At 40.6% G+C, this 18,311-nt stretch overlaps 1 protein-coding gene across 1 annotated transcript in view; it reads right to left on the bottom strand.

Annotated features, from left to right (window-relative positions):
• Positions 1-208: 208 nt before the first annotated feature.
• The window catches only part of RAB3C (RAB3C, member RAS oncogene family), a 289,724-nt gene continuing 271,621 nt past the window's right edge, over positions 209-18,311 (bottom strand). Inside the window, exon 5 of the mRNA XM_019798663.2 lies at positions 209-436. Coding sequence (XP_019654222.1) covers positions 249-436 — 188 coding nt within the window. The 3' untranslated portion in view covers positions 209-248. The remainder of the gene's footprint in view (positions 437-18,311) is intronic.

Here is an 18,311-nt window from a genome sequence, read left to right as displayed (position 1 = left end):
AAAGACAAGTAACAAATTACATGCAAATACCAGATGTTTATAGATATAGTCCTTACAAATTTGAGATCACATATTTGCCACACATTAACACAGGAAACCTCCCACAAATTGAATGCGTGTATGAGCCATTGACATCAAAGATTTCCCTCAAATAATTACCAGGCAGTGGAAATGAAGGTTACTCGACCATTTATAAATGCTGTTTGTTGGGGAGGTGCCCCCTCAAGCTGCCTGTGTGTGGGGGGACATTAACAGCCACAGTTGGGCTGTGGCGGAGGAGGGCTTTCCTTGAGTCTTGTGTTCTGCTTGGCGGCAGTGATGGCCGGATCCGTCTCCAAACTCTCGGACATTTTGTCGCAGATGATATCCACAAGACGCTCAAACGTCTGCTTGACATTAATGTTATCCTTGGCACTTGTTTCAAAAAATTCAAACCCTGGAAGAAACAGAGACACAGCTTGGTCATTCTATACTTCTGCTGAAAGTAAATGAGACTTGATTATGGTTTTTCCTGGTGATTGTGGGAGACCTAAGAGGGGGGCCTAAGAATTTGAACAAATGCTGTCCTCTCACTACCAAATTCTTTTGTTCACGGGTATGTTGACATTTGATTTCTCCGTATCAATTTATTTATGCTACCAGCATGGCTGAATGAACCACCACCACCAAATCTCTTTGCAAAAGTCTATTAAGGGCGACCTTAAGAATTCTCCACCCTGAGTCTGTCTTTGCCCTCCCTTCCTCCAGCTCCTGGCCACCAGGAAGCTTCTTGGAATCTTACTGAGACAGGTGATGTGGCCTCTTTTCCTTATTCCATTTCAGATTTGGCCAAAATTGTTAGTGGACATGTTCTCATTCCACCACACTCCCCTCTGACTCTTTCTGAGCCTGCCCCGCTGCGGCCCCATCGAGGGTTGGCTTTTAGTAAATTTTTAGTACCTAACTGGACACAAGGTGGCAGTACAGAGTCAGTGGAGTTAACCTGACATGTGCTTCAACCTCCTTTTGGAAATTTTTGTGCCCTGTTAGGCAAGCAGCCTTCCGGGGCTTTGTCTATGACCGCACATACCTATTGGTGCAGATTTTTCTTGGGCTTCTATTCTCTGTCAGTAGCACTGTTTTTACTGACCTTTGGAAAAGGACACCTGGTATATTTCAAACGAGCTGCCACCATTGCAAGAAGGTACAAAAAAATGTCACAGTTGCACACGTCTACCCATCACTGTACCTGGGCAGAAGCAGGCTCTGTCTGCCGTTCCGCACACAATCTTATCACTCTATTGTTTGCCTTCACATTCCAGGGGCTCAGCTTGCTAGTTGCCATGACAACCTTCCCAGTCCATTCAGGGGACTTTGATTTAGGATGTACTGGGCAGGACACAAAAATGCTTTCCTAATCCATTGTGAATTTTACGCCCTATAAATCCTTCTGGTTACATCTGGCCCTGTCTCAGAGGAGCCACATGGATTCAGAATGATTAAATCATGTGATTTTGTCTCAGCTCCTGGGACCCAAGGAGGAAAAACTGGGCTAATATTTTACATTCATGTCTAAACCCTCTGATAACCCAGAAATACTTTATTCATCCTTCAGTATTATTTAACTAAATAAGTATTTCTCTTGAGTTAAAATTTCTAATTTAGTTAACGATAGATGACTAGTTGGAGGACTATATTTGACCTTGAATTCCATTACCTATTACATATTCTGTTGTTAAAATACAAGTGAATAATTGCGGGATTGGAGTTAAAGGAGCATGACTAGGACCAGTGTCTGTAAAATTTGGATATTTCTACCTTCTTGGGCTTGCAGTTTGCTTTCATTAGTCTCTGTGGAGGGTGCTTATAGAGCTCTCTAATGTTCTGGATTTCTTAGCAGAAACCACAAATGTACTTCTCTTTCCTATTGTTTTTATAATCTACTGAGCTCTGTCATTTGTCTTACAACAATCTGATTCAGATTTTGGAGAACTCAGGTATGGATCTAAACAATATCCTTATTGGGAAGATGTTGGAACTATTTGCATCTTACTGGCGATTTTCTCATTGTTAAGTGAAGGGGTCTTTAGGTCACAAGATACTAGGACCCCACTGAATTAGTTACGATTCCTGAATAAGACTCTGAGAAAAAACAACCCATAATTGGGCACAGACTTAATTCTCTTATCTCTTCTGCTAACTTAGTTTTCTTCCTAATGCTATTTTGGGAAAGCACTGAACTTGCAGGTATCATAAAAGATTTGGCTATTGTGACAAGATAGTAATCCAGGTAAGCTTTTGTGGAAAATCTGGGCTTTTAGACACACCCTGCTGCTGGTGTACAACTTCAGGTCAGTAAAATGATCCTAAATCCCAGAATGTTCTCAGCGGCTTGACCAGGAAACATGATAACAGTTTGGATCCAACTCTACTACCACATCATGTTGTTAGTGTCACATTATTTATGACATGTGCCTTACTTCGTTTACAGAGCTATCCACGAGGCTCAAATGAGACTAGGTACAAGTCCCCAGCAAACCAGACACTGCTCAGATAATAGTAATAAACTCACATTTGAATGGCTACCATATAATAGGTACTATTATTGGTGTATTGTAACTCATTTTATCCATGATGTAGGTGCTAGTATTGAAAAAATTCATTGGTTAGGCAACGGACGCACAAAATCATCGAGTACTTTGCTGAAACATGTATTTGCTCAGCCTCTAATGGTGAAGGTGACTTTGTACTGCCGACCTGGACACTGTCTTGGTCCTCTAGGCACCTTGCAGAAGGAAGCAAATATTCGGTGCCAGCTGAATTGTAAGTTCTGTGCTGATTAAGAACTGCACTATATAGCAAACTTTTAACATTTAAGTAATTAGAAAATAACTAGATTCAATAGTGACTGAGGAAAACATCTGAATGATATCAAGGTGGCCCTGAGGCCAGCTGTGCTGGCAGACCGCCTCATGGAAGTGAATTTTTTGGTTTTTCCAATGCATGTCAGTCTCTAAAAAGGCACATAAGTAAATGAAGAAATACTTTATTGCTTTAAATGGTTAACCATCGGACCTCTGTCTCACTGAGTATAATCTTTTTGCTGGCGGAGGGTCCTGCTTCGGTGGGGTTGGATGGGGGGGAGGCTGCCAGTTTCTCTGGAGCATGCAATGCTGTGCGACAGCATTTTTTTCCCCACAACTGGAGTCCATCCTCTCAAACCCTGTCTCTGCTTTGTTAGCTGGGTTGAAATGACAACAAAGGACTTACAGTGCGACAGTCTTCACAAGGAGTAGATTTTACTTCAAACCAATTTCTTTGCTTATCCCTAAGAGGCAGCCCCTTCTCACGTTTGACCATGAGGTGGCAGCACTGCGGTCCTAGCTTCAGGCCCCACTTCTAACTGTAGTTCTCTTGCTCTTATACAAATCTCCACGGTTACTTCCTCCACTTCAATCCTGAGCCCATCAAAACCCTTCCTGAGGATTGGAATCAACTTCCTGCAAACTCCTGTTAATGTCAATACTCTATTTTGATCTCTTTCCATGAATCACCAATGTTTTTAGTGGTATCTAAAATGCTGTATCCTTTTCAGAACGTTGTCAATTCCTGGGCCCACATCCATCAGAGGAATCACTATTTATGGAAGGTAGAGCCTTACAACGTAGAAGGCTTGAAAGTGGCAATGACTCCTTGATGGTTTGCTAGAAGGCATGCAAACAACCTTCCCTGTGTGGCACATCAGCAGATCCCTTGGGTGACCAGGTGCATTGTCAATAAGCAATAATGCTCTGAAAGGAAAATTTTTTTTCTCAGCAGGTCTCAACGGGGGGTTTAAAATACTCTGTAAACCATGTCGTGAGCACATCTGCCATCATCGAGGGGGTGGTGTTCCATCCCTAGAGCACAGGCAGCCTCTATGTAGCATAAATTTAAAAGCCCCTAGAACATTTGAAATGGTAAAATGAGTGCTTTTCGGTTACAGAGATGGCTCCTTCACTTAAAGCCAGAAGCTAGCTGAGGTTGGGTCATGAGGTTTGCTTCTGCCTGAAGGACTGTTGTGGCTGGTTTGATCTTCCATCCAGACCACTGAAAGATTTTCCCTAGCAGCGAGAAGCTGATAGAACTTTCTTATGATTTGTGTTCACTGAACAAACACTTTTAACTTCTCTCAAGACTTTTCCTTTGCCTTCCCAACTTGACTGTTCCGTGCAAGAAGCCTAGCTACTGCCCTGCACAAGCTAGTAAAGACGACCTATTGCATGACTTCATTTGAGAGAAGGCACTAAAGGAGCTAGTTACAGCAGTAGCCTCAAAGACACGAAGTGATCAAATATAATTGGAAAAATGGTGCTCATAGACAAGCCTGATACAGGGTTGCAATAAAACTAGCTTTGCCTCCATCTCTATACTGAATTACAGATGTAGAAGGTTCTGGAAATGATTATTTTAGCATCTAGTTGTTTAGATTCAGGGCAGATGCAAGTTTATAGTGCCATAAGTGATCCTCTATCCAGCTGACTCAACTCTTTGTGAGGCCACTCACACCCTACCATTGTATGCTCACGGACATGTAAAGCCCATGGTCTAAATCATAACAGATTCAAACACCTCACCCTTTATTGTTCTTTGTTGGATTTTTAGGGCCATTCCCTCCCAGTATTTTAACTTCAACTATAGCAAAGTGACCTTATTCTTAGAAATCTTGAACCCCTTATCTACATACACAGACATTAGGGAGAAGCCTGTGCTTCAATCAGGAACCAGTTTTTTCTTACTAAACTTGTAAGATCATTTCCAATTTACTAGGTAGGAAAGTGTGGTTCTGCAGTTTAAATAAGTAGCCCAAGGTGACACAGCAAGCTGACTGTGAAGGCTGACAGAACTCTCCTGATAAATAGGTTACTGATTTAGCTCCCAGCCTTGGACACCTGTCCCTCAGACTTGATCAGCCAGTATTCAGAAGTTCAGTGTACACTTGGAATTCACCAGAGACACTCTGACCGTCATTTTTCTTTCTTCCCTCATCAGAACTTTTCTATCGGACACGGCCCTGTTCGCAACTTGGATGAGCCTTGCACCGTAACCCAGTACAGCTCTAGTGCATGTCTTTTCATGCCAGAGTCTCAACGATCATTCCTGCCCTTTCCAAAGGTTATGACAGGCACAGCTGGGCTTCACATGTGACCTTATGCTTCAGTTTCATTTGCACTGAGGGACTCAATAGAAATTGGCAAACATTTTGTATGGAAAATGGGTTCAAGAAGGGAAGAAAGCCAAAATCAAACTTGTCCTCTTCATATTATGTTTTTGCTAAAGGGGAGTAGAGAGCAGTGGTGCAAATCAGGTTATACTCTAGTGCCCAAGAGTTGTAATCCTGCGTCCTGACGATACAACATTGGAAGGTTACTTTTATTACCGTTACCTGAATGGCTTACACACTTCTAACTCCACTCCAGACAGACTAAACTAGAATCACAGGCAGGGACAGAGTCTTAAAGATGCATTGAGTGGCTCCTTATGCACATGAGGGGTTAAGATTCAATATTCTCTGTATACCTGTGTTCATAGCAGCGTCATTCACAGGATGTGGTATAGACAAAATAAAATGGATTATTCAGGTATAAAAAGAAATGGACACATCTTCCAACTGGATGAACCTTGACATTATCTCATATGATATAAACCAGTCACAGAAAGACAAATACCATACGATTTCACTTGTGAAATACACGGAACAGTCAACTTCACAGATGCAGAAAGAGGGATGGTGGGAGCCAGAGCCTGTGGAGTTAATTTCCCTCAGGAATTCTTGAGCTGATTGCATAACAAAGTGAATGTACATGCTTACCTATATGCTTAAACATGGCTAAGATGGTAACCATTATGTGTATCTCTTTTACCCAAATTTAAAGGTTTTTTTTTTCCCATGGTGATAAATAACTACATAAAGAAACAAAAATCTCTAACAGATTTACACCTCAGGGAACAAGAAAAAGAAAAACCGAAGACCCATGGGAGCAGAAATAGAGACTAAAACCTGTTTCTTTGAAGATATAAAACAAAATTGACAAACATTTAGCCAAACTCATCAAGACAAAAAGAAATAGAAACATAAAACCTACCAAAGCAAAATGGTGAAGAAATAGAAAATAAGAACAAACCAATTACTAGTAAGGAGAATGTATCCGTAATCAAAACTCCCCCCCCCCAAAAAAAAGGCCCAAAAGCAGAGGACTTCACTGGTGAATTCTTAAACTCTTCAAAAAATTCAAGAGCAGGAAACACTTCCAAGCTAACTTTGAGGTCAGCATTACTTTGCTATCACAGCAAAGACACCAGAAGAAAAGAAAATTGCAGGCCAGTATCCCTAATGAATATAAATCCCAAACCCCTCAACAATGCATAAAAAGAGTCCTACATCAAGATCAAGTGCTTTATTCCAAGGAAGCCAGAACGGTTCACCATTTGTTAATCAATGTGATACACCACATAAACAACAAGCATATGATCATTCTGTAAAAATGCAGAAGCAGCATTTGACAAAATTCGACGTCCATTTATGATAAAAACTCTCAACAAGGTAGGTCTGGAGAGAATGTGCCTCAGCATCATAAAGGCCATATGTGACAAGTCCACAAGTAATGTCACACTCAATGGTGAAAAGCTGAAAGCTCTGCCTCTAAACTCAGGAACAAAGATGTTTTCTCTCACGGCTTTTATTCAACATAGTACTGCAAAGTCCTTGCCAGACCAACAAGGCAAGAAAAAGAAATAAAAGGCATCCAAATAGGAAAGGAAAAAATAAAACTAGTTGCAGAAGACATGATACTACACATAGAAAACCCTAAAGACTCCACCAAAAACTCTTAGAACTAATGAATGATTTCAGTAAAGTTGCATGACAAGCTGTTGAAATAGAATAAAATACCTAAGACTACATTTAACCAAGGAGGTGAAAACTATAAAACGTCTTCATCAAGGTCTTTCATCAGTAAATGAGATGATTATTCTTTGGTCATGGAATTGGAAGAATTCACGTTCTTAAAATGTCCATACTTCTCAAAGCAATCTACACATTCAGTGCAATCTCTATCAAAATTCCAATACCATTTTTAACAGAAAAGTAACAGAGTCCTAACATTTACATGGAACTACAAAAGCCTCTGAATACGCAAGGCAATCTTGAGAAGAACAAAGCCTGAGGCATCATGCTACCTGCTTTCAAACTGTTATTACAAAGCTATGGTCATCAAAACAGGCTGGTACAGGAATAAAAAAAGGCACATAGGTCAGTGGAACAGGAGAGCTCAGAAACAAATCCATGCATATATGATCAATTAATTGCATATTCTTGGCTCATTTGTCATCAGTGGGAAAGGACTGTCTCTTTAATAAATGGTGCTGGGAAAATGGGCCAGCCTCCTGTGGAAGACTGCAAATGACTCACTAACTTACACCATATACAAAAATGAACTCGAAATAGATTAAAGACTTTAAGATCTGAAACTGTAAAATTTCCAGAAGGAAACATGGTGATCAATTCCTTGATGTCAGTCTTGATTTTTTTTTTCTCTGACTTCAAAAGCAAAGGCAACTAAAGCAAAAATAAAAGCTTCACCACAGTGAAGGAAATCATCAACAAAATTAAGCAGCACCCTACTGAATGGGTGAAAATATGCCCAAACCATAAATTTGACAAGGGGTTAATATATAAAGTATATAAACAACTACAACTCAATAGCAAAAAAGGAAACAATCCAATTTAAAAACGGGCAGAGGATCTGAACATTTTCTGAAGAAGACCTACAAATGGCAAACATATTAATATAAAGGGGTTCAGCAACACTAGTCATTAGAAAATGCAAACAAAAACCACAAGTATACCACTTCTCATTTCACAGAATAGCTAACATCAAAAAGAAGTATTGGTGAGAGACTCCAGAAAAGGGAATGCTGATGCACTTTCGGTGTAAATTGGTGCAGTTGCCATGGAAAACAGTATGGAGGTTCCTCAAAAATTTAAACATCCAGTAATTGTACTTCTGTGTATTTTCTAAGAAAAACGAAAACACTAATGGTGCCCCGTCTTTAATGCAGCCTTATATACAATAGCCAACATGTAGGAACAACCTAAATGCCTATGGATAAATAAATGGAAAAGGAAAATGTGTATATACACACAGTGGAGTATTATTCAACAATAAGGATGATATCTTGTCATTTGTGCCAACACATGGGTAGACCTTGAGGGCGTTATGCTAAGTGAATTGAGTCTGATGGAGAAAGACAAATACCTAATATGATCTCACTTGTATACAGAATCTAAAACAACAGAAAAACAAGCTCTCAAATACAAAGAACAGATTGGTGGTTGCTAGACATGGGGTGCAGGATTGGAAGTGGGTGAAGTGGGGTCAAAAGATCCCATTATAAAATTGAAAAGTGAAGGATTCGCTATCTTCAGACATCTCTTATGGGAACGGAAAATGACCCAGGCTCTTTGGAAAACAATGTATTCCTACATATCCGTGGTCACGCCATGTTCTGAAATGCCATTTGTTTTCAAAAGATGTTCTGGGAAATTGAGTCTCTTTCTCCACCCACAGGAAAATCATAAACACCATTTGGGACACTTGGACTGTCTTCAAATTCACTTTGAAAGAATAATAAGAATTGCTATTGTTTCTGTAGAGGGGAAGCAGCTCCTAAAATCATACTGCAGTAAATCATTTTCATCTAATTATTAAGAAATCTATAATTTGGGCTTAGGCTTCTATTCTCAAACCCCTAAATAAGACCTTTTGCTTCCAGATTCTAGTTGCAATTCTGTGGAACTGGATGAACCGGAGTGGCAAAAAAGTTCGTTCTGCGGCCAGCTGGGTGAGATGTGGGCCCGAACTCCGGATTGTAGAGCAGCAGGACTAGCTGGTAGGCTGGCTTTCCAGATAGAATTCAGGAGGAGCAATCATTAAGGATTTGGATCTACTTGACTCAGGAAGGGCCCCAGAAAGCCTTCTAAAGCTGGAGAAAAAAACAGGAGCTCAGCCAAAGATTCATGTTGCTACAATAAGTAGTCAAATATTCTCGTCTTTGAGTCCTTGTCATTAGCCAGGCCTGACCAGATGGTAGCTTTCTCCTGCTTCATCAGGATTCTGAAACTATGCAAGGGTTATTATATGGTCTTGACAAATCATGGTGGATGTAGAGAGAGTTTGGTCCTTGGCCCTTCCTACTCCAGACATGAGCTCAGCATTTTCCGTATCAGGGAGAAGTTCAGCTTCAGCTGTACAAAGGACTACAATCCAAAGGACAGTAGTACGACAGTGGCCTGTGCTATGATTCATCCTTTTCTGTGAAGGAAATCTGCCTTACTGACCCCCTGTGGTGCAAACCTCCCCCCAGACGTATGCCCACACACACCCAAATCATCCACTTAAACCTGTCCGCTACCCCTCTAGTGAAGAGACTTGATCCAAGGTCCTTGCAAACTCCTCTTGAGATTTGCTATGTGTCCTATTTGGCCCCCAAACTGGTAAACGTTTAAAATTTTCACATAACGTTTAACATTGTTATTTCTAGAGTGACCTCACTAAGATGGCAACATAGATCTTTAACTTTGCTCCACCTGCACAAGAACAACTAAAACAATTAGGGATGGAACAGACACCTTTGAAGAATCCTAAAAGAAAGGGAAGAAGTTGAAGCACCTCCATGAACCACAGAGATGAAGACAGCATTAGAGAGGTAAGAGAAGCAGCCGCACATTATGGTCACAGGACTGCATTGCCCCTCCCTCAGGCTGATGCAGGATCACGCTAACTTCTCCCTGAACCTAGTTCTTCGAGTGGGAAGGAGCCCAGATAAACCTTCAGCACTCCCAGCATGGTAGGTTGCTCCTGGGAAGTCTCTGCTCCTGTCTTGCCCCATAGGAATTTTGGGAGAATAAGTGTGGCTCAATCGCTGGGATTTTTACTGTGACAGAGAAGGGGAGACTGAGGCAAGTTCACTGCCCAAGTAAGTCAGGGGGGTAGAGGGCTGCTAAGTAAAGTTAGATAGGACTGCTGCCTTGATTCCCTGCTCCAGTGAGGCTGTATCATGAACTACACATTTACACGGCTTCTTTGGTCAGGCTTGCTAGACAGTCAGGACTGAGTACTGCATTCAGAATATGTGGTACTCACATCGTGTTAGACTGAGTTTCTACTGGCAGCACCCAAGTAGCAGTCCCAACCAGAAGCATTGGTCATCTGCACATGGTAGTATAGTCTGTCCAGGAAATGAAGCAACATGTGGGCCTGCCTGATTCATGTCGTCAAAGAGCTTTGATGGCCTTGCAACCTGGGCTGTCCCTGTCTAAGTAGGGGGGCTGAGTTATAGCCCAGCCATGCCTGACCAAGCAAGGCTGGCCAGACCACGTAGAAGCTGTTAAGCCCCACATTGCTCAAGCAGAGAGTACAATAGGCCGAAGTAATCCTGTACAGAGTCAAGCCAGTGGCTCCGTGTGGTTTGGAAATAGGCGGGATGGGTCAGGCTGAGTTAAGACCCTAACATGAAGCCTTGGGGGCTGTGAAGCCAGTTCACATACCGGGCCTGGGCCGGGGAGGTAAATCATATCCTTGTGCATTGCTGAATACAACCTTCAGCTCACCTGACCAAGAAATGTAACCGGAGCACAAAGAAACTGCATAGACCATCCAACAGCTGTGCCTACGATGGGCCATGAACAGAGACCACAGCCCATGGCTTTCCCTGAGAGCAGAGCAAAACGAGTGGCCACATGTGGCCAAGTGTACAGTCTTGCCTGATTCAGGTTTCCAAACAATATGCTGTGCAGCCAAGATGGCCCACCCTCTGCCCTGCCAAGGCAGAGAAACTAATTCATTGTGCCACATATTCTGAATGCAGTACTCAGTCCTGACTGTCTAGCAAGCCTGACCAAAGAACCTGTGTAAATGTGTAGTTCATGATACAGCCTCACTGGAGCAGGGAATCAAGGCAGCAGTCCTGTCTAACTTACTTAGCAGCCCTCTACCCCCCGACTTACTTGGGCAGTGAACTTGCCTAAAAATAGACCCTAAAGGCAAGCCCCATCAACCCAGGGTTATCATCAGCATACAAGTCTAAAAACCCAACTAACCTTATAGGTGAAGAATGGTCTCTGCCAAAGTGAACCTATAATATCTGGAAGAAGAGACTGCTTACTCAAATTCATAGGTAAAAAAACTCCAATAGTTGGTGCTAAAGAAATGGAGATCTATGAACTGTCATACAAAGAATTCAGAATAGTTCTCTTAGAGAAGTTTCTGAACTGGAAAAAAAAAACCACACACACACACACACAAAGTAAAATTTAAAAAAATGCATTAACAGAATGAGAAGTTCAAGGATATAAAAACACTTAAAAACCCCACAGAAATCTTAAAGTTGAAAAATACAGTGGCCACATATAAGAACTCAACAAAGAACTTCAAAAGCACAATCATGCTGAATCAACATTCGAGAAGACAACACATTTGAAATTACAAGTCAGAGGAATAAAAGAAAAAAAGAATACCAACAGGGCTTAATGGATACCATCAAAAGAAACAATATCTGCATTATAAGAATTCCAGGAGAATAAAAAGAGAAAGGGAGAGATAATGTAAGAAATGGACATCCAGGTCCATGAGGCCCAAGGGACCCCAAATAGATTTAACCTGCTAGGGCTACACTGAGACACCTCTTAATTACTAAAACTACAGGAGAAAAGGGAGAAATTACAGACAAGGAAACATCCAAAGACTATTGGTGGATTTCTCAACAGAAACTTTTCAGGCTAAGAGAGAAGAGGATGATCTATTCAAAACAGTCAAAGGAAAAAAATGTCAACCAATAATTCTATACCCAGCAAAGGTGTCGTCCTTCACTAATGGAGAGTTTCTTCATGCCTGAAGAAACAAAAACTGAGAGAGTTAACACTAAACCTGTTTTTTTTGTTGTTGTTGTTTAAACCTTGAAATTATTTATTTGGTAATTTTCCTTATGAATCAATGTTGTGAGGAAAAAAATGGCACATTTAAAAACCTTGATTTGTTCCTTATAGTTGGGGATGTGCAAAAATTCATTTCTTTAAAAGACCTTGCTTTTTGCTCTGTGTCATATAATTTTAAGAGATTATCTTGAGTTTTTGTTGATGATAAATAGTACATTAAGTTTTAGTAAGAGGCCACACAGTTACTGAAGATGATCATTCTTTTTTTTTAATTTTATTTTATTATATTATGTTAATCACCATACAGTACATCCCCAGATTCCGATGTAAAGTTTGATGCTTCATTAGTTGCGTATAACACCCAGTGCACCATGCAATACGTGCCCTCCCTACTACCCATCACCAGGCTATCCCCTTCCCCCACCCCCTCCCCTCTGAAGTCCTCAGTTTGCCTCTCACAGTCCATAGTCTCTCATGTTTCATTCCCCCCTCTGATTACCCCCCTTTTCTTTATCCCTTTCTTCCCCTACCGATCCTCCTAGTTCTTATGTTCCATAGATGAGAGAAATCATATGATAATTGTCTTTCTCTGCTTGACTTATTTCACTTAGCATTATCTCCTCCAGTGCCGTCCATGTTGCAGCAAATGTTGAGAATTCGTTCTTTCTGATAGCTGAGTAATATTCCATTGTATATATGGACCACAGCTTCTTAATCCAGTCATCTGTTGAAGGGCATCTCGGCTCCTTCCATGATTTGGCTATTGTGGACAATGCAGCTATGAACATTGGGGTGCATATGGCCCTTCTCTTTACTACGTCTGTATCTTTGGGGTAAACACCCAGTAGTGCAATGGCTGGGTCATAGGGTAGTTCAATTTTTAACTTTTTAAGGGACCTCCACACTGTTTTCCAGAGTGGCTGTACCAACTTGCATTCCCACCAACAATGTAGGAGGGATCCCCTTTCTCCACATCCTCTCCAACAATTGTTGTTTCTTGCCTTGTCTATCTTTGCCATTCTAACTGGCGTAAGGTGGTATCTCAGTGTGGTTTTGATTTGAATTTCCCTGATGGCTAATGATTTTGAACATTTTTTCATGTGTCTGTTAGCCATTTGTATGTCTTCATTGGAAAAGTGTCTGTTCATATCTTCTGCCCATTTTATGATTTGTTTATTTGTTTCTCGTGTATTGAGTTTGAGAAGTTCTTTGTAGATCTTGGATACCAGTCCTTTATCTGTGGTGTCCTTTGCAAATATATTCTCCCATTCCGTGGGCTGTCTCTTAGTTTTTTTGACTGTTTCCTTGGCTGTGCAGAAGCTCTTTATCCTGATAAAGTCCCATAAGTTCATTTTATCTTTTATTTCTCTTGCCTTTGGAGATGTGTCGTGAAAAAGGTTGCTCTGGCCGATGTCATAGAAGTTGTTGCCTATGTTCTCCTCTAGAATTTTGATGGATTCCTGTCTCACATTGAGGTCTTTCATCCATTTGGAGTTTATTTTTGTGTATGGTGTGAGAGAGTGGTCAAGTTTCATTCTTTTGCATGTAGCTGTCCAATTTTCCCAGCACCATTTATTGAAGAGACTGTCTTTTTTCCACCGGATGTTTTTTCCTGCTTTATCAAAGATTAGTTGCCCAAAGAGCCGAGGGTCCATTTCTGGGTTCTCTATTCTGTTCCATTGGTCGATGTGTCTGTTTTTGTGCCAGTACCATGCTGTCTTTGTGATCACAGCTTTGTAGTACAGCTCGAAATCCGGCATTGTGATGCCCCCAGCTTTGTTTTTCCTTTTCAACAGTTCCTTGGAGATTCGGGGCCTTTTCTGGTTCCATACAAATTTAAGGACTATTTGTTCCAGTTCTTTGAAAAATGTCCTCGGTATTTTGATCGGGATAGCATTGAAAGTGTAGATTGCTCTGGGTAGTATGGACATTTTAACTATGTTAATTCTTCCAATCCATGAGCATGGAATATTTTTCCATCTTTTTATGTCTTCCTCAATATCTTTCAAAAGTGATCTATAGTTTCTAGGATATAGGTCCTTTACGTCTCTGGTTAAGTTAATTCCAAGGTAACGTATGGTTTTTGGTGTTATTGTAAATGGGATGGATTCCCTAATTTCTCTTTCTTCAGTCTCGTTATTCGTGTATAGAAATGCAACTGATTTCTGGGCATTGATTTTGTATCCTGCCACCTTACTGAATTGTTCTATAACTTCTAATAGTTTGGGAGTGGATTCCTTTGGGTTTTCCATATAGAGTATCATGTCATCTGCAAAGAGAGACAGTTTGACTTCTTCTTTGCCGATTTGGATACCTTTGATCCCTTTTTGTCTTCTGATTGCTGTTGCAAGGACTTCTAGTACTATGTTGAATAATAGTGGCGAGAGTGGGCATCCTTGTCGTGTTCCTGATCTTAAGGGAAAGGCTTCCAGCTTTTCCCCATTGAGAATAATGCTTGCAGTAGGCTTTTCATAGATGGCTTTTATGAGATTGAGAAATGTACCCTCTATTCCTACACTCTGAAGGGTTTTAATCAGGAAAGGATGCTGTATTTTGTCAAATGCTTTTTCTGCATCAATTGAGAGGATCATATGGTTCTTGAGTCTTTTCTTGTTGATATGATGTATCACATTGATTGATTTGCGAGTGTTGAACCATGCTTGCATCCCAGGTATGAATCCCACTTGGTCATGATGGATAATCCTTTTAATGTACTGTTGGATTCTATTAGCAAGGATCTTGTTGAGGATTTTGGCATCCATATTCATTAGAGAAATCGGTCTGTAATTCTCCTTTTTGAGGGGGTCTTTGCCTGGTTTGGGGATCAAGGTAATATTAGCCTCATAGAATGAGTTTGGTAGCTTTCCTTCTGTTTCTATTTTTTGAAATAGCTTTAGGAGAATAGGTATTATTTCTTCTTTGAATGTTTGGTAGAATTCCCCAGGAAAACCGTCTGGGCCTGGAGTTTTATTATTTGGAAGGTTGTTTATCACTGACTCAATTTCTTCATAGTTAATTGGCCTATTTAAGAAATCTATTTCTTCCTGTTTCAGTCTTGGTAGTTTATAGGTTTCCAGGAAGGCCTCCATCTCTTCCAGATTGTTTAGTTTTTTGGCATATAGCTGTTTAAAAGTTTCTAATAATCCTTGCAATTTCAATGGTGCTGGTCGTGACCTCTCCCTTTTCAATCATAATTTTAATAATCTCAGTCCTTTCTCTTTGAACACTAAACCTGTTTTTAAAAAATGCCAAAAGGACTTGAGTGGTAAAGGATGCTAATTAACATCATAAAACATAAGAAAATAGCTTAAAACTCACTGGTAGTGGCAAATACATATTCACAGATTCCATAATATGATAATGGTGGTGCATCATTTATTTACAGCTCCCATTGAAAAGTTAAATATAGTAAAACTAAGCAGAACCACAGTACTCTGCTACTGGTTAAACAATATTTAAATATGTGAACTGTAACATTAATAACCAAATCTGTGAGGGGGAGGACAAGCAATTTTAAGTTTAGAAATGCTATTGAAGTTATTTCCAGCTTATGGTATCTTAAAATTATAATACTTAAGATAAGCCTTATGATAATCACAAGGGAAAAAAACCTGCACTAATTACACAAAGGAACGTGGCAAAGAAGCCAAAGTATACTAATACCAAAATACAGCAGGATAACAAGCAAGGAATAATTGATCTACACCACAGCCAGAAAACAACAAAAGGGCTACAGTAAGTCTTTACTTGTCATTAATCACTTCAAATTTAAATGGCTTAAATTCTCTAGGAGACATGAAATGGCTGAATGGATAAAAATCCAAACCCAAGAACATGCTGCTTAAAAGAGACTCACTTTAGTCTTAAAGGCACACATACACTGAGAGTGAAGGGATGGAAAAAGTTATTTCAGGCAAATGGTAACCAAAAAAAAAAAAAAAAAGAAGAAGAAGAAGGCAGGGGCATCTATACCTCTATTACACTTAAAATGGTAAAAGAGATGAGAAAGATATATAAATATTCTGTTTATTATAAAAAGGTCACTCCATCAAGAAGGGATAACCATCGTATATATTTATGCACCCACCATCAGAGCATCTAAATACATATAGCAAAACAGAGCTAAATGGAGACACTGTAAGAATAGTTGGGGACTTCAATACTCTATTCTCGAAAATGGGTAGTTCCTCCAAACAGAGAATTTATAAGAACACAGTGAATTGGAGGGGACACCTGTGTGGCTCAGTCAGTTAAGCATCCAACTCTTGATTTTGGCTCAGGTCATGATCTCAGGGTCATGGGATGGAGCCCTGCACTGGGCTCATTGCTCAGGAGGGAGTCTTATTGAGATTCTCCCTCTCCCTCTGCCCCTCCCCCTAAAATAAATAAATCTTTAAAAAAATAAAAAGAACACAGCAGATTAGAACACTATAGAGCAAATAGACCTTAACAGAACATCACTCTTCGTAAACACACAATATATTTTCTAATACAGACCGAATATTAAACCATGAGTTTTAGCAAATTCAGTAAGATTGAAATCATACCAGATATCTTCTCTGATCCCAGCAGTATGAAACTAGAAATCAGTAACAAAAACTAGAAAATTCATGAATACATGAAAATTGAACAACACTCTACCAAACAACCAAGGGAATCAAAGAAAAATTAAAGTGGAAGTAACAAGAGAGGCACTAAATGATACCAGGGAGCTCCCAAATGAAGCTAAACCCAAGGTGAGCAATAAAGATTATAAAAGAATTAAATGAAATAGAGAACAGGAAAACAACAGAACAAATTAAGAAAATGACAAGTTTCTTCTTAGACAAGAAGGTAACTGACAACTCTTTAGCTACACTAATGAAGAAAAAGGAGAGGACCAGAATAAAAAATATTCTAAACTACATGAAAACATGACAACTGCTACCCTAGTAATACAAAGAATGTTAAAAGGCTACTGTGAACAATTATATGCCAGGAAACTGGACCACCCAGAAGAAAGAGAAAAATTGTCTGGAACATACAAACTGCCATGACTAAATCAGGACAAAACAGAAAATCTGAACATACCAATTACTAGAAAGGAAACTGGATATTTTTGATTACTGATTCAAATGAAGAAACACCCAAGACTGGGTGGCTTCACTGGTGAGTTTTACCAAACATTTGCAGAAGAATTAAGAGCAATCCTCCACAAACTCCAAAAAACTGAGGAAGAGGTAACACACCCAAACTCATTTTATGAGGCCAGCATTACCTTGATACTTAAGCCAGGGAAGACCACTACAAGAAAAGGATGCTACAGGCCAATAACTTTCTAGTATATACATGCAAAATCCTCAATAAAATAGTAGCAAATAAATTCAGCAGAACATTAAAAGAATCATTGGTCATGACCAAGTGGGACTAATCCTGTAGATGGGAGAATGGTTTAACATAGGCAAATCAGGAGGAGTCCAAGATGGCGGAGGAGCAGGAGGCTTAAATTTCGTCTGGTCCCAGGAATGCAGCTAGATAGCTTTCAGACCATTCTGAACACCTACAAACTCAACTGGAGAATGAAGAAAAGAATAGCAGCAACTCTAAGAACAGAATAGGCCACCACTTTCTGCAAGGAACCCAGTTTAAAACAGGAGTTGAGCTCCAGCTCGGCGTTCCAAGATGGCGGAGGAGCAGGAGACCTAAAGTTCGTCTGGTCCCAGGAATTCAGCGAGAGAGCTACCAAACCATTCCGAATGCCTATGAATGCAACTGGAGAATGAAGAAAAGAGTAGCAGAAACTCTATGAACAGAAAGGCAACCACTTTCTGCAAGGAGGAGAAAAGATGGAGGAGGAGTAGGCAACCCTTTCTCAGCTGGTCCTAGTCGAGCTGGGTATCTACCAGACCATTCTGAACACCCACAGAATCAGCCTGAGACGCAGGAAGATACATCTGGATCTCTACAAATGAACATCTCCAGTGCTGAGTATTGAGGTACGAAGCGGGGAGCTGTGAATCCGAGCACAGATATAGGAAGATAAAGGGAAGGGGGAGGGAGCCTCTGCGCTCAGGCGCCGGGAAGCAATAGCCCCTTGTGCTGGGGAGCNCCTTTTTCAGCCGGTCCCCTGAGTTGAGCTGGATAGGTACCAGACCAGCAGGAATACCCACAGAATCAGCCTGAGACACAGGAAGATACATCTGGATCTCTACAAATGAACATCTCCAGTGCTGAGCATTGAGGTACGAAGCGGGGAGCTGTGAATCCGAGCACAGATATAGGAAGATAAAGGGAAGGGGGAGGGAGCCTCTGCGCTCAGGCGCCGGGAAGCAATAGCCCCTTGTGCTGGGGAGCGGGCTGGACTCTCAGACCAGCACCC

The sequence above is a fragment of the Ailuropoda melanoleuca genome, chromosome 3 (genome assembly GCF_002007445.2).
Source record: "Ailuropoda melanoleuca isolate Jingjing chromosome 3, ASM200744v2, whole genome shotgun sequence".
In the NCBI taxonomy this organism is placed as follows: Eukaryota; Metazoa; Chordata; class Mammalia; order Carnivora; family Ursidae; genus Ailuropoda; species Ailuropoda melanoleuca.
The sequence above is the reverse complement of the archived record's forward strand: the minus strand, read 5'-3'. Positions and strand labels throughout refer to the sequence as shown.